General features: G+C 37.2%; 1 protein-coding gene across 11 annotated transcripts in view; it reads left to right on the forward strand.

Annotated features, from left to right (window-relative positions):
• Positions 1-8,226: 8,226 nt before the first annotated feature.
• R3HDM1 (R3H domain containing 1) overlaps positions 8,227-14,693 on the forward strand; it is a 114,530-nt gene continuing 108,063 nt past the window's right edge. For all 11 annotated transcript variants that reach the window (XR_015553172.1, XM_087435107.1, XM_087435097.1 and 8 more), the window contains exons 1-2: positions 8,227-8,374; positions 10,163-10,373. Coding sequence is in view for 10 of the 11 variants with exons in the window: in XM_087435107.1 (XP_087291233.1) it covers positions 10,203-10,373 (171 nt within the window). In the remaining variant the exon portion in view is untranslated. The remainder of the gene's footprint in view (positions 8,375-10,162; positions 10,374-14,693) is intronic.

The raw sequence follows: 14,693 nt of genomic DNA on the forward strand, positions 1-14,693 counted from the left end.
GTTTGGCTCCCACTTCTGCACTGCTTTGTTCTCTAATGAAGACACTTTCTTTAGCTTCTGCTTTGGCTCAAACAAGGACCCTTGCTGCCAAAAGATATATGGAGAGTTATTTTAGTACTCTAGCATTCCTAATTTCCAACCTTTTACATTTTGATTTGGCATTATTAAGCTTCTTAAGCACTATACCACACAGTGATGTAAAGTCAGATCTGGAAATGGCTGTAAAAGGACATTTAGCCTATTCTGTGGCCAAGTAGCACCTGAGCTGTCTCATTTAAATTACTCCCATTGCACTGACCTCAGTTAAAGAATTGAGAAACCTTAGTTTTAGAGTCTACAGACTTCTCCCCAGAAGAACTGTGCCTAAACAGTCCAGGATGTTGGTGTCAGCCTTAATGAACCTCCCCCTAGAGACTCACTCCAGTGTTTATCCTGACCCAGCGTTCTCCCAAACCCCATGGCCATCCCGCCTTCCTCACTTCTAGCAAGTACTGTTCTAGGTAAAACAGAGTTTATTAGATATGAATTCCCTCAGTTTCCTGCCACATTCCCTTCAGCTTCTGAGGACAATGAATACTTGTAAGGCTTATCCCTGCACTTGTGCTTCTGACCCCAATTCCTCATTTCTTTCCACTTCAGGTTTTCCTTCTCATTCTCATCCTTATTTCCTCTTAAAATTTTAGCCGCTCTCCCTGCTTTCTCTCCTGGCTTCTTCTCTTTGGCCTATACACTTTCCATCCTGACAGTCTTTCCCTAACTGCATCTCCTGCTTAACCTTGTTGCCAAATCCAGTAGACTCTTTTTGGTCCTCCACCTTCCTTCTCATCTCTTAGGGTTTAATGTTCCCTAGGGATTCTATCCCAAGCCCACTTGCTTTCTTACTCAGGGGCTCTTGGGCAACTTCATCTATGTTGACAATTCAAAGCTTCCATCTATACAGTGATTCTACCCAAATAAATAGCATCAGCCCAGTCTTCTCTCCTTAGCTCCAGGTCATCCAACTCTCCCTGTTAGATTTCTCCACCTGATGTCCTGAAGGCACCTTAAACTTACTGTGTGGAAAACTGAAATCATTGTTCTGCACCAAATCTTTTCCCCCCTGTATATTTCTGTTAGTGGGTATCAGACACCACCTACACCTTCATTGTGTCCTGTCATAACTATTCCAACTATCTCAGCCCTAACCTTTTCCTTGACTACCCCTGTATCTAGTTGGCTTCCTCTAGTTAGTTACTTTCTGTTTATTAACCTCTTCATCTCTAGAGGCAGTATATATGGGTAGTGGCTTAATAGTAAGGGCTCTGGAGCCAGACTACCTGAATTAAATCCTAACTCTGCCACTTACTAGTTTTGCAACATTGGGCAAGCTGCTTAATCTTTGTCTGCCTCAATTTCCTCATTTATAAAATGAGGATAATAAGAGCACCTACCTGATAGGGTTGTTAGAGGATTTAATGAGGTAACACCATTAAAGCATTGGGAATAGTGCTTTGTGAATAATGAGTAGCTATTTACGAGTTTGCTGTTAATATTTTTGGTTTTAAAGCACTTAGCACAATCAGTAATTATCGTGTTTATTTTGTCTCTGCAGTAGAGTGTAAACACCTTGAGTACTGGCATCCTGTCTGCCTTGTTACTGCTATATCCTCAGTGCTTAGCACATAGTTTCCAATGAAAAGATGAGAATGAATGCACGAAATCTCTCTCTTCCTTTTCAGCCTCCACCTCTTAAACTTTAGTCTAAACTCTGGTTACTTTCCATCATAACTCATGTGATATTTTACCTGTTAGAACAAAGTTCATCTATATTATATTTATTATAATATTATAATTATATTGCACAATATATGATTGTGCAATATAAGTATACCACAGTTGTTATGCTTTTTTTTTTAAATCAGTTTCCGTATTAATAGACATTTGGTCTTTCCTATTCTTTGCTTTTAATTAAAACGATGCAGTGAATATTCTTGTACATGTCTTCTCATGCACGTGTGAGTCTCTCTTTAGTGTGTAGATCCAGAAGTGGAAATGTTGGGCCATATAAGGGATTTAAACTTCATTTGATATCACACATTGTTTACTAAAGTGAATTCACAGTGTTTGAGAGTTCCCATTCCCCATGCCCTTGTCAACTCTGGGTATCAAATTTTTTGTCTTCATCTCCAGTTCATACACTATTTTCTGTTAAATGGGCTTCTTTTTCCTGTCTTCCCCATTTCTCCACTCAGAATGCAGTACAGTCATGTAACACCTTATCTCTCGGTATGTCTTTTTTCCTAGAAGTAAAAAAGTCTCATAGTCTCATAGGACTTCACTATAAATTATTCCCTCCCATTCTTCAACTTACCAAGAGTTTTTTTCCCTTGTCTTTAAATATCCTCTTAAAATTATTTTATAAGTTTGTTGATAAATGTCATTATTAACCTTCTCTTTTGGGTTTATCAGGCTCTTTCAGATCAAGGTATTCTTTCACTTTTGCTCTTCTTAAATATAAGCTAATACTTATTGCAGCTGTATTGCTTTCTGTGGTTACTCAGTAAATTTTTGTTGGATGAAAGTAACTTTATAAATCACATAAACTTTTAGCGTTTTGAAATGTTGGGGCTTATGATCTTGTTCAAGTGATTGACTCTGAGAATGTGAATTTCCACTGTTTCTAAATACAGTGTGAACAGTTTTCCTTGCCTTTCTCACTAGAGGCCTTTGACCAATTGGTCATGTCAATTTATAACCTTAGGAGAAGCTGATGTGTATTGGTCTTATGCATTTGGTTTATTTAATAAATGTACCTGCCTGATTACATTTTTTTTCTCTAAGGGGAGAAATATAGCATTGTCTCGGTCTAATGAAATGACATTGAATAACCAGGTAATCGTAAGGGAAGAACAATGCAGTGTGCTTTGCCAAATTCTATTCAGATAACTTCAACAATGTAACTCTTTTTTTTCTCCTCAATATTCATGTAAAGAGTAGTTTAATATTATCTGGAGGAGCTAGATTTCTTTCCCGCAAAAAAATTAACTAAATGGTTTTTAGATATTTTGTTAACCTAGAGTAAACTGGTTTTCATTGTGTGAAATTAGAGTATTTATTTTTTGGTTGCCTAACTTTTCAATTCTTTTGTGCTGTAGAACCAAAAATTAGGCTCTAGGCATAATAAAGTGATCTTTTGAATTAGCAGTATCAGTATTGCATTTTTGTTGCTGAAAATTCTATCTGAAATTTTCACTAGAGAACACTACTCATTCGCAGACTGCATATACTAGTCTGCCCTTCCAGTTTTTGGTCCTAATTCTGCCCTGCTTTGTTACTTTGAGGAAGGTACTTAACTATGCATATTTATCATTTGTAAGCTACTAGGCTTCACATTGTTCCTTAGCCACAAACTGAATTCTTATTGCCAGCCAGGTTTACATATTTTGATACTTACGATCACAAGAGATAGGGAGATTAAGAGAAAGTGGATGGTTACCTGGCAGTTCTGCTAATTCAGTAGCGATTAGCCCTACTCACCATTGATAGGAAGTTAATAGTGTTGTCCTTCTGTGCAAAGAACAGTACGTAGCTCCTATCCATGTGAACAGGATAAGTTTACTTTCTGTCTTGAAGACAATGTTACGGAGTTACCACATGTTGTAAGAACTCTTGAAATACAGGTACTCTGTAAACCCAAATTGCCTCTCTCCTTGGTACATGTGATTGATGATACAGCATTGTGTGTAAGAGCTTGGAGTGAAGCACCTGTCTGCCCCAGTTCATACCCTGGTTCCCACACTTACTAGCTGTGTGACCTTGGACAAATCACTAGATTTCTCTGTGCCTTGTTTTCTAATCTGTAAAACAAGGGTAATAATAGGACCTACTTCTTAGAATTGTTGTGAGCTTAAATGAATTAACTATGAAAGGTATTAGAACAGTACCTGGCACATGGTAAGCTATATATTAGTAGTAGTTTTTGGTGGTAGTTATTTGTATTTCTTTTGTAAATTGCCTATTCCCCATTTCTCTTTTTTCCCCTTTATTTATAAGAGCTTCTTTAGAGATATTGACACTTTCGTGTTGGAAATATTTTTTATTTCATCATTTGCCTTTTAATCCTTTTTGTTACATTTTGTCATATTTTTGCTAGTGCCATAGAGTCAACTCTGACTCCTAGTGACGCCGTGTACAGCAGAACAGAACCCTGCCCTGTGTTTTGCACCATCCTCACCTTCTGACGCTATATCAGACAATGCTCTGCTGCTATTCATAGGGTTTTTGTGGCCAGTTTTTTCAGAAGTGGGTGGCCAGATCCTTCTTCCATATTTTGTCATATAGAAATATTAAAAGTTTATTGTAAGTTTTGTTAATATTCTCCTTTGATAGCTTCTAGATTTTTATGTCATGCTTGGGAAAGACTCATCTGCCCAATAGTTACAAAAATACCTCCTGTAGTTCCCAGTACCTTTAGAGCTTTACTTTTTTTAGGTTATGATCTTTAATTTTACCTTTAATTCCCTTTTGCTTATGGTGACATGTAGGTGCCAGTCTTTTTGTGCATATGGTTCAAAAGATTATTTTATTTTTACATGTGTGGCAGTTCACTTTTGTTGGCTACCTGGTAGCACAGAAATTGTATGTAATCAAATCTCTGACTTGTCCCTAATAGATAACATGTTAGCAATTGGAAGAATGTTTTTTCAAAGTTGAATATGAATTTTGAGCACATATATCCATCTCTTAGGTTGAAACAGATTCTGAGAAATTCAATTTTTAAATATCAGTAACAGTAGATACTCAGATGTATGTGCTTAATAAATGCCAACATTTTGTTCATTTTTCTTCTCTATACTGTGTTTCTAGTGTAGAAACTTACCAAATTCATGTAAGTTCCTTAATCAGTTTCGCTTATTGTGTAACTATTATTACATTAGGGTGGAGCATTTAATTGACTCCTGAATGTTGTGGCAGTGACATGATGTGCCATGTCTATCTTGTGGCTTCCTGTACTTGACACCCACATGCCCACACAGCCTTAGATAACCCCAGAAGTGTAGGCTTTGTGCCAAGACAAAGGGGTTTTTGTTTTAGTGAGTACCGGAAAGCTGGAGTATGTCTTTTCATTTTTTATTTTTATTTTTTTTGGTGAGGAAGATCAGCCCTGAGCTAACATCCACGCTAATCCTCCTCTTTTTGCTGAGGAAGACCAGCTCTGAGCTAACATCTATTGCCAATCCTCTTCCCTTTTTTTCCCCAAAGCCCCAGTAGATAGTTGTATGTCATAGTTGCACATCCTTCTAGTTGCTGTATGTGGGACACGGCCTCAGCATGGCCGGAGAAGCAGTGCGTCGGTGCGCGCCTGGGATCCGAACCCGGGCCGCCAGTAGCGGAGTGCGCGCACTTAACCACCAAGCCACGGGGCCGGCCCTGGAGTATGTCTTTTACTTGAAGATTTGGGGAGAAAAACATTTTTATTTAGAACAAACGCATTAGTATTTCAGAGAAGAATGCAAAGTTAGTGTGAATTTTTAATGTTAAATTAGAAAGTTCAAAATGAGAGCCCCTTTAGGCTATGCACCCAGTCAGGCACCCCTCTCCCCCCTACATACACACATCCACACAAACTCTAGGGTTCATTCTCCTTTCTTGGGCTTTGTAGGGTATGTACAGAAGAAAACTTGAGGTATGCAAAGCTACTGTGCACCTGTGGTAGGCGTCCTGTCAATCTGCTATAATGCAGGGTGCAGCCAGGACACAGCAAACTCAGCTTCAGCCAACTGCTGGCCTAGACTGATTCTGATCACGAAAGAGAGCTAACATTTTTGAAGTGCCCACTCTGTAAGAGAGGCTGTGGTGGGTGCTTTACATTTAAATCATTCAATCCTCCCAGCAAATTTATGAGCTAAATATTCTTTTTCCCCACTTGACAGGTTAGAAAATTGTGGCAGAGAGATTAAGATATTTACCAAAGTCATAACTGGCAGAGCTGGGATTTAAACTCAGGTCTAATGCTAATACACTTGAATTTCTCTTGTACCATTGCCTCATTCCCAGGCAATAACTGGTCATTGTGGTTCAGAATCATTCCTTTATTTAGTTTGTTGTCAAGTAGTGTGGCATATTAGCAAGTACTGGTCATACAAATTGCTTGTACAACTTTGGACAAGTCATGTGACCTCTGGGCGCTAGTAATTTACATGGTAAATTGTAAGATTGGACTAGGTGGTCTCTAAGGTTTCTTGGGACCTTAGGGTCCTAAGAGAATCTTCTGGTCCTCTTAGAATTCTCAGTGTTCACCTCTTCACTTGGTGCCTCTTCCTCATTACCCCTTGCAGCTATTACCTTAGCTAGTGCCTTATTCATTTCTTAAATGGATTACAACCTTGCTTTTTAAGAATTTCAAATTTAAAGGGTTCATGATTAAATCACAAAGTCACTTTACAAAGAACGCAAAGAATTTGGCTGCTTAGTGAGTGCTGCCATCTTCTGTCTACCATTTTATGAGAGAAAAAGTTAAAAAGGAGAAAGGTTACATTGAAGTATTTTTGTTTTGTTTTTGGTGAAACTTTAAAAAAAACAATACCCAGTCATTTGATTTAGTGGCCCAGCAATCTAGGTTAGATTGAGATGACAATGTCAGTTAAAAAATAGCTTTCACATTTGTTTATGAAATCTCCTTTTCTCTTTTTTTTTTTTTTTTTTATAATTTTATTTATTTTTTTTTCCCCCAAAGCCCCAGTAGATAGTTGTGTGTCATAGCTGCACATCCTTCTAGTTGCTGTATGTGGGACGCGGCCTCAGCATGGCCGGAGAAGCGGTGTGTCGGTGCGAGGCCGGGATCCGAACCCGGGGTGGCCGGCAGCGGAGCGCGTGCACTTAACCAATAAGCCACGGGGCCGGCCCTGAAATCTCCTTTTCTCTTATCCCGTAGTCAATCACAGTGCATTTGAGATGCGAAAACTAATATGAATCTCTATCAGGGTTCTAAATAATTACATTTGAAAACAGCTTTTAAACAGTTAGTGTAAGATATGATTTGTTCTGTGATGCATCCTTGGCAGCGTTAGTATTATATCCCTTGGTACTTAGACCTCGTTATGCTCAGTTGTTTCACCTTAAATCTGTACTATTCTGAATGTACACCTGAAATTTACACAATGCTATAAGCTAATGTGACCTCAAAATAATTTTTTTAAAAAAACCATACTATTCTATTGACAACAAAGTTGTCAAAGGAAAATGGAAGAGCTATATAGGATTTTTAGAGTTGTTTATTTGCTATGATGTATTCACTTGCACTAAAGAAAATGTAAAATGAAACTGACTTTAAAAACAGATGACGGGGGCCAGCCTGGTGGCATAGCAGTTAAGTGCTCGCGCTCCGCTTCGGCGGCCTGGGTTCAGATCCCAGGCGCGCACCAACACACCGCTTGTCAAGGCGTGCTGTGGCGGCGTCCCATATAAAGTGGATTAAGATGGACACGGATGTTAGCCCAGGGCCAGTCTTCCTCAGCGAAAAGAGGAGGACTGGCGACAGATGTTAGCTCAGGGCTGATCTTCCTCACACACACACACACAAAAAAAACAGATGACACTGAGAGAATTTTGGCATTGATCTTGCAGATGTCTTCAAAAATAGTCGTTCCACCCTTTATAGACATTTGCTTTTAACAATGAGGGTTTTTTTGAAGATGTTAAATGGCTTATTACAGCTTTTTGTTCTTTTATATTTGTAAAAATCTAGAGTGTGATTGTTATTCAAAATTGCAGTCTTCTCAAGTTCATAGAGTTGTAAGTCTGGAAGAAAACTCTAAAAATCATAGTTCTTGGAGTCAAGTGTTCCTTATAGTGATCTTTGGCAAACCTTTTTTTCTCTGATCTATAAGATGAAGCTAATATCTCCCTTACAACACTGATCCCATACTAGGTTTTTATGTTAGCTCTCTTGCTTTCTTCTCCCTTCTGCTTTTATACTAAACTCTCTAGGTAGCCTCAGTGACTTATTCAGGCTCACAAAACTAATACATGTCAGAATTAGAGGTAACTAAGTGTTCTGAACTCTTGTTTAGGACAAGAAAATAATAAAATCACCAACAGTAATATTTTTAATTTCCAAGTTACTGGGTAGTGTTCCATTTCCCTTGGCTATTTCGTTAAAATGTTTTCTTTTGTTTTAATTTTAGGCCACTGAAAGGCATGATATATTTGATCCAAGACAGTCCTTTTCAGTCCAGGAATCTACAGTGGTGACAAGGACATGGGACTCCTCCTGCCAGATTCCAGATGGTTCAGTACAATTGACATCCTGGCTGACAACTGTGAAAAAGAACCTTGGATTATTTTATTTTATTGTTGTGGGCCACCACAATCCCAAATCCATAGGACACATCAGGTAACCTCTCTTGTCGCTTGAGAAAAACACATCCTTTGTTCTTTCAAAATCTTACATATAAAAAGCAAGGAGCCAGAGTGTTGTAAGGAGCCAGAGTGTTGTAAGTAACCCCCTCCCTCTTAGTGAGTTATTGTTTTAAGAATGAACCAGTCAACTTTGGTATGGAATATAATTAAGGCAGACATGTTTTTTATTTAATTTAGTCTACCTATGACTTTAGAATCTATTTTTCTCTCTTTTTTTTTTTTAATTTTCAGAGGTATTTATGGATTCCTAAAATATATTTAGATATTTAATTGTAAAACATTCTTTCAGGAAAAGAACTCTTGAATTTTCCAGATTGATATACAGAAGATAAGTTCCACTGATTTTTTTTCCCCTCAAGATTTGATTATGAAATTTCCAGAAATACAGAAAAGTTGAAAGAATTTTACTGTGAACAACCATATAACCATCCCTAGATTCTACCATTAACATTTTATCATACTTACTTTATAACCTGGATCTGTCCATCTATATCCATCCTTCTATCTGTCCATCAATTCATCTTCTTTTTTTTTTTTTTTTGTGAGGAAGATCAGCCCTGAGCTAACATCTGCCAATCCTCCTCTTTTTGCTGAGGAAGACTGGCCATGGGCTAACATCCATGCCCATCTTCCTCCGCTTTATATGGGACGCTGCCACAGCATGGCTTGCCAAGCCGTGCATCGGTGCGCGCCTGGGATCTGCACCGGCGAACCCCGGGCCACTGCAGCAGAGCGCGGGCACTTAACTGCCTGCGCCACCGGACCGGCCCCCATCTTCATTTTTTTCAATGCATTTCGAAATAAATTGGTTTTCTTCTCACCACACACAAAAGAATTGTAATTATGTAAGGTGATGGATTATGGTAATCATTTCGCACTATATACGTGTATCAAGTCATCACACTGTACACCTTAAATTTACACATTGTTATATATCAATTATTTCTCAATAAAGCTAGAAAAAAAATAAGTTATTTACATCAAGTTCTACTCTGCAAGTTCACATTTCTCAGATGTCCTAAAATGACAGCTGTCTCCGATACATTCCTATTTGATATGCGGTATAAAAGTCCCCAGTGTTTTCTTGAACTCACTAAGATAGGAAATATATTGGCATCTTATGTATTTGATCTCCTATGGAGTCTGTATACTAGAGCATAGAGCATCTGTAATATGTGTTTGGCACTGAATCACAGAAGTCGGGAGAGGTTTCAGTGCTTGATTCATAATGCCAAACAGAGTCATTAATTCAGATTCACAACTGTGTTTTGCATAGAATGTTGCTTTTTTTTTTTTAACTATTTCCTTTCAGAATTGCAGAGTAACTTAAGAAATTTGGAATTTTAGAAATATAGATGAAATCTATGATAGGAAAATATTTTTCTCCCGGGATGATACTCATAATATCCCTTTAGAGAAAAAGATTTCTAACATCATCTAAATATACATTTATCACTCTCCAGCCATTCCCTTCCATCTCGCTATGGCTCATTCCTTAATGTTTCTTAAAAACTGTTGAGAGTGGTATGTATATCAAAATCACCTTGTACCCTTACTATAGCTCTTATCTCATTATATTATGATTTTTTTTATTTGGACATGTCTGCCACTAAACAGTATACTCCTTGAAAGCAAGAATTTTGCTTCTATCAGTGTATACTCAACATTATTCCTGGAACATAGAAGGTACTCAGTATTGCACAGTAACTGAATATAAGAAATGTTTCAAATGGAATTAAATTTTTTTTTCTTTCTTGCCAAGGCCTCAAGTTCCCTGTAGAATTCTAAAATAACCTTTGCTAATGAGGATGTCTGATACTGTTACTGTAAAAAATGAAACTGAAACAATGAAGGATTTGGAGGCAGAAGTGAAAGATGCAACCAGAGTTGAAAATCTTATCAAATCAGAAAACTACGGGAAGATTTTGGCAGAGAAGAATGAACGTTGTATTGACAACAATATTGATTTGCAGGTAAAGAAGATTTTCTCTCTGGCTACAGATACTGAATATTCCATATATAGTTATACTTTTCATACAAAACTCACTCTAGAATTCTAAAAGGATAAGTTGACTCTTTGGGACATGCTTATCAGCTGATTTTTGAGCCCTCTGGATTAGTTTGTTGAGTCTAGCTTTTTGATTTGCTTGTGGCATGTAATATAATTCTTTTTATTTGTATGTGGTCAATACGTTTTTTACTGGCTTTCTACATTTTCATTCTGCTATGTACCTAATGATCAGTGGTTAAGAGTTCAGAATTTAACCTAAGAGCTCTTAGAAGAGAGAAGAATAGAGAGATTGAAACTGCAGAACTTCTTCTGACAAAAACAGCCCTCAGGGAAAGCCATCAATCAACCATGACTAAGAAAAGAGGTTGGTGGGGAAAAAAGTCACCTGAGACTTTTTATGACTTATATTTGATGACTTAGAACTAACCACTGAGAAGGCTTTTAATTCCAGGAGCAGATAGAAGTTGGTGAGTTGATCAACAGATGCAAGATAGGTAAAAATTATTTCAAGTAGTGCTTATAGTATTCACTTGTAAGTGTTTCAGTTACCTATTGCTATATAACAAGTTATCGCAAAATAAAGAGCTAACAATTTTAAAACATTTTATTTTCTAATATGATTTGTGAGTCAGGAAATGGAACAAAGACTTGGCTGAGTGGATTTTCTGTTGTACAAGGCATCAAAAGAGGTCCCTTGCTGATATTTAAGTGGCAGATTGGCAGACCTGGAAGGTTCAAAACTGTTTCATTCACATATCTGGCACCTTGGTGGGCATGGCTAGAATGTAGGTTCAGCTGGAACTGGGAACACCCACCTATAGTCCCTCTAGCATAGTAGGCCCAGAGTAGTCAGGCTTATTATGTGGTGACTCAGAGGTCCCAGAAAGAATGTTCCAAGAGCCAAGCAAAGCTGCAAGGTTTCTTTTGACCTGGGCTCAAAAGTCCCAGAATGTTATTTCCACTGTTATCTTTTGGTGATGCATGTCAATAAAGCCAGCCCAGATTCAAGGGAAGGGGACCCTTCCTTGAATCTTAGAGCCCGCCTCTCAGTAGGAAAGAGTTTTATTCTGCCACAAAAAGTTGTTTTAAAATACTATCTTTAACACTTCTGTTTTAGTTTAGCCCCTGTTAATAAGAATTCTATTTTTGGAGCAAATACTCTGTCATTCTTTAGAGACCTTGAGGGCTATATGCCAAAAATTATACCTTCATTTTTTTATGCTGAGTAAAGAAGGCTCTTTTAAAGGCTATTGCATTCCTTCATTCAGTCAAAATTTTTATTATTATGTGCCAGAAATCTGTTAGAAAATGATAGCAACGCATACACCTGTAAGAAAGCATTTAGGCCCTACCGATTAAGTATAGTCAAGTGGTAATTATGTAAGAAATTGGGAAGAATACATATTTTTTTCTAGTCATTTTTAGTAACAGCACTCTTTAAACAAAAAATCACCATGCCTACAATCAGTACACTCAGTGGTGGCAGCGTGCCAGCATCTTGATTGAATCAGAGAAAATCTGCTAAAATTCTATTGCATTCATGATTGAAGTACCGTCATGCATGGTTAGGCAAATTTCATCGTTGTGCAAACTTCATAGAGCATACTTACACAAACCTAGATGGTATAGCCTACTACACACCTGGGCTATATGGTGCTAATCTTATGAGACCATTGTCACATATGCATTCTGTCATTGACTGAAACATCATTTTGTGGCACATGACTGTAGTAAAAGATTTCCTTTTAGTCTCTTTTCTACACCTAATGTTTACTCTTCAGGTCATGCTTATCAGTAAGCGATTAATTTGGATTATTGCATTCCCTCCCATGTTTGTTGTGTTGCCCTTGGCAGTAAGCACAAAAACGTTCTGATGACCACTACCGAATCATGGCCCAGTTCATACTACGGGAAAATTTCATGCACTCCCCACACACTTTTGTTGTTAGTGCCGTCGACTCGATTCTGACTCCTAGTGACCTGTGTACAGCAGAGTGGAACCCTGCCTTGGTTTTTTTGCTCCATCCTCTCAGCTTCTGGAACTGTATCAGACAACGCTCTGCTGCTATTCATAGGGTTTTCATGACCAATTTTTTTAGAAGTGGGTGCCCATGTTCTTCTTCCTAGTCTGTCTTAGTCTGGCAGCTCCACTGAAACTTGTCCACCATGGGTGATTCTGCTGGTATTTGAAATGCCGGTGGCATAGCTTTCAGCATCACAGCAACATGCAGCCAGCACGGTATAACAACCAACAGATGGGTGGTTGACTGGTCCCTTGACTGGGAACTCTTAACCACTAGACTGCCAGGGCAGCTCTCGAAACACTTATTGAAAACCTACTATACCAAGGAAATACTGTAGTAAGCAAAAATGGGCATTGTCTCTGACATGTTCTGTATAGTGTGGTGATTGTAAAGACTGGGAGGAGGAACAAAGAGAATATGAGAATTCATTTTCTGTTAATTCATTGAATGCTATATTTATTGTTTATTCATATGTTTATTAAGAATTTACTATATGTGGGAATACTTACCCTGCTTGGAGCTTTTTGAGGTCCAAGACGCCTCTATGCAAGGTATCTGGCAAGGGGCTTACAGTCAAAATAACTTATACAGAAGAGATTTAAGTGATGGAAATTAGGAATGGAAGTAGATAAAATTAGAAAATTTTTTTCCTATGTTTTCACCTAATATAATGTAAAGTAAAATCAACTCTTTTAAGCATCAACAGGGAATAGAGTGTCTTCTTAAAAAGAATCTGGTTAATATAAAGTTGCCTTTTAACTTAATATGAAGTTACCTATTATGAAATGCCTTTTTTCTAAGATACTACTAGACATTTCGTCTTCCTTTGGTACCTCTAAGATATTACCTAAAGGTTTAATTTTAAACAGCAACTATTATTTTTACTCAAATTTAGACGTATGTGCCAATTAATGTAGGTTTCCTATTAAGAATTTTGAGTAAACCAATATATTCTCTATTTCCTGTTATTCTTCAGCTACCATAAATATAAGTTATGTCTGTTGCATCAGCGTGGTAGTATTTAAAGTACTTAGGAAAATGGAAGTGTTTTCCTAAAGAAGCATACATTTCATCCATTTCCAAGTCTTACTTTCCTGACCATCTCCTTATTATTTTATTTAGGAAAACTCATTTTTAAATGAAAGGATGTCATAGCTTCTTTAATACTGTGAAGAAATCTTAGGATTTTCTACTATCTGTTAAGGATATCATTTACATAAAAAATAATTTCATCAAACTAGAGAGAAGCCCACAGAGTTGGATGGTTCCAAGCAAAGATTATCTCGAGTTCCTTGACCATTTTTATTATAAATAATTCTGCTTGTGTGATTCTCTACCCTTTAAAAATATTTCTTGTGTTTTTTTATTCAAACTTTTGTTTTGGACTATAATCTTTCATAGAAATTTTAGAATTTCTTTCTTAAGAATTTCTTAAGAATACTTGAGAGCTAATTCAAGTAATCTGCATGCATTAATGTTAAGATGCTAACTTTCCCACATAATTGTTATAGGGTTGTTCTGAATTATTGATTATGGTCCCAAATAATTGTGCAAAGGGTTTTAACTTTTCTACTGCCACATACTATTCCTATTGTGAATCTTGAGTTATATGTTGGACTTTCTATGATTATTAAGTATTTGGAAGATTGGTGTGGTGAGGTATCAGATTTCTAAATCCTGAAAAATTTTAATTTGTTAGACTACTGCTAATCTTTAAGGTGGGGTAAATGGGATGGTTGTTTGCTTTGGTTTCCTTTGTATAACTTATTTATATGGCCTCCGTTGTTTGATATTTTTGAAGAATAGATTTTTTTAGGTTAAATTGAGGTAAAGTACTTGTGTTGATTTTTGCCATCGTTTATTTGAAATGTAAAATTAAGAATCTTGTACTCTGCTTACTTACTAACACTTTGAACTCAACTTTCCCATTCTTTTACAGTTGTGTCTTTGTACTTGACAAATGCTTTGTCTAGGGGTGTTCATCTGTATAAATGTGTATATAAATACAATCCAAAACTTATTTTGGATCAGTTCAAACAATGATCCCTCTCCCCACAAACTATTTATTGAACAGTAGGATGGCCAATCTATATTGTGTTGGTAACCCTTGTTGTGGGGGAAATAAGAGAACTGATTTTTGTTAACAACTAGGCCTTATGTGCCAGAGTGCATAAACAGCTGCTGATATATATGAGTGAATTTTCCATACACAGAAATCAGTTGAAGTAGGTATTTAGTATATCCTCAGTTTCTGTAGC

This window comes from Ceratotherium simum, chromosome 9 (assembly GCF_057802395.1).
Source record: "Ceratotherium simum simum isolate JZ-2026a chromosome 9, ASM5780239v1, whole genome shotgun sequence".
Taxonomy (NCBI): Eukaryota; Metazoa; Chordata; class Mammalia; order Perissodactyla; family Rhinocerotidae; genus Ceratotherium; species Ceratotherium simum.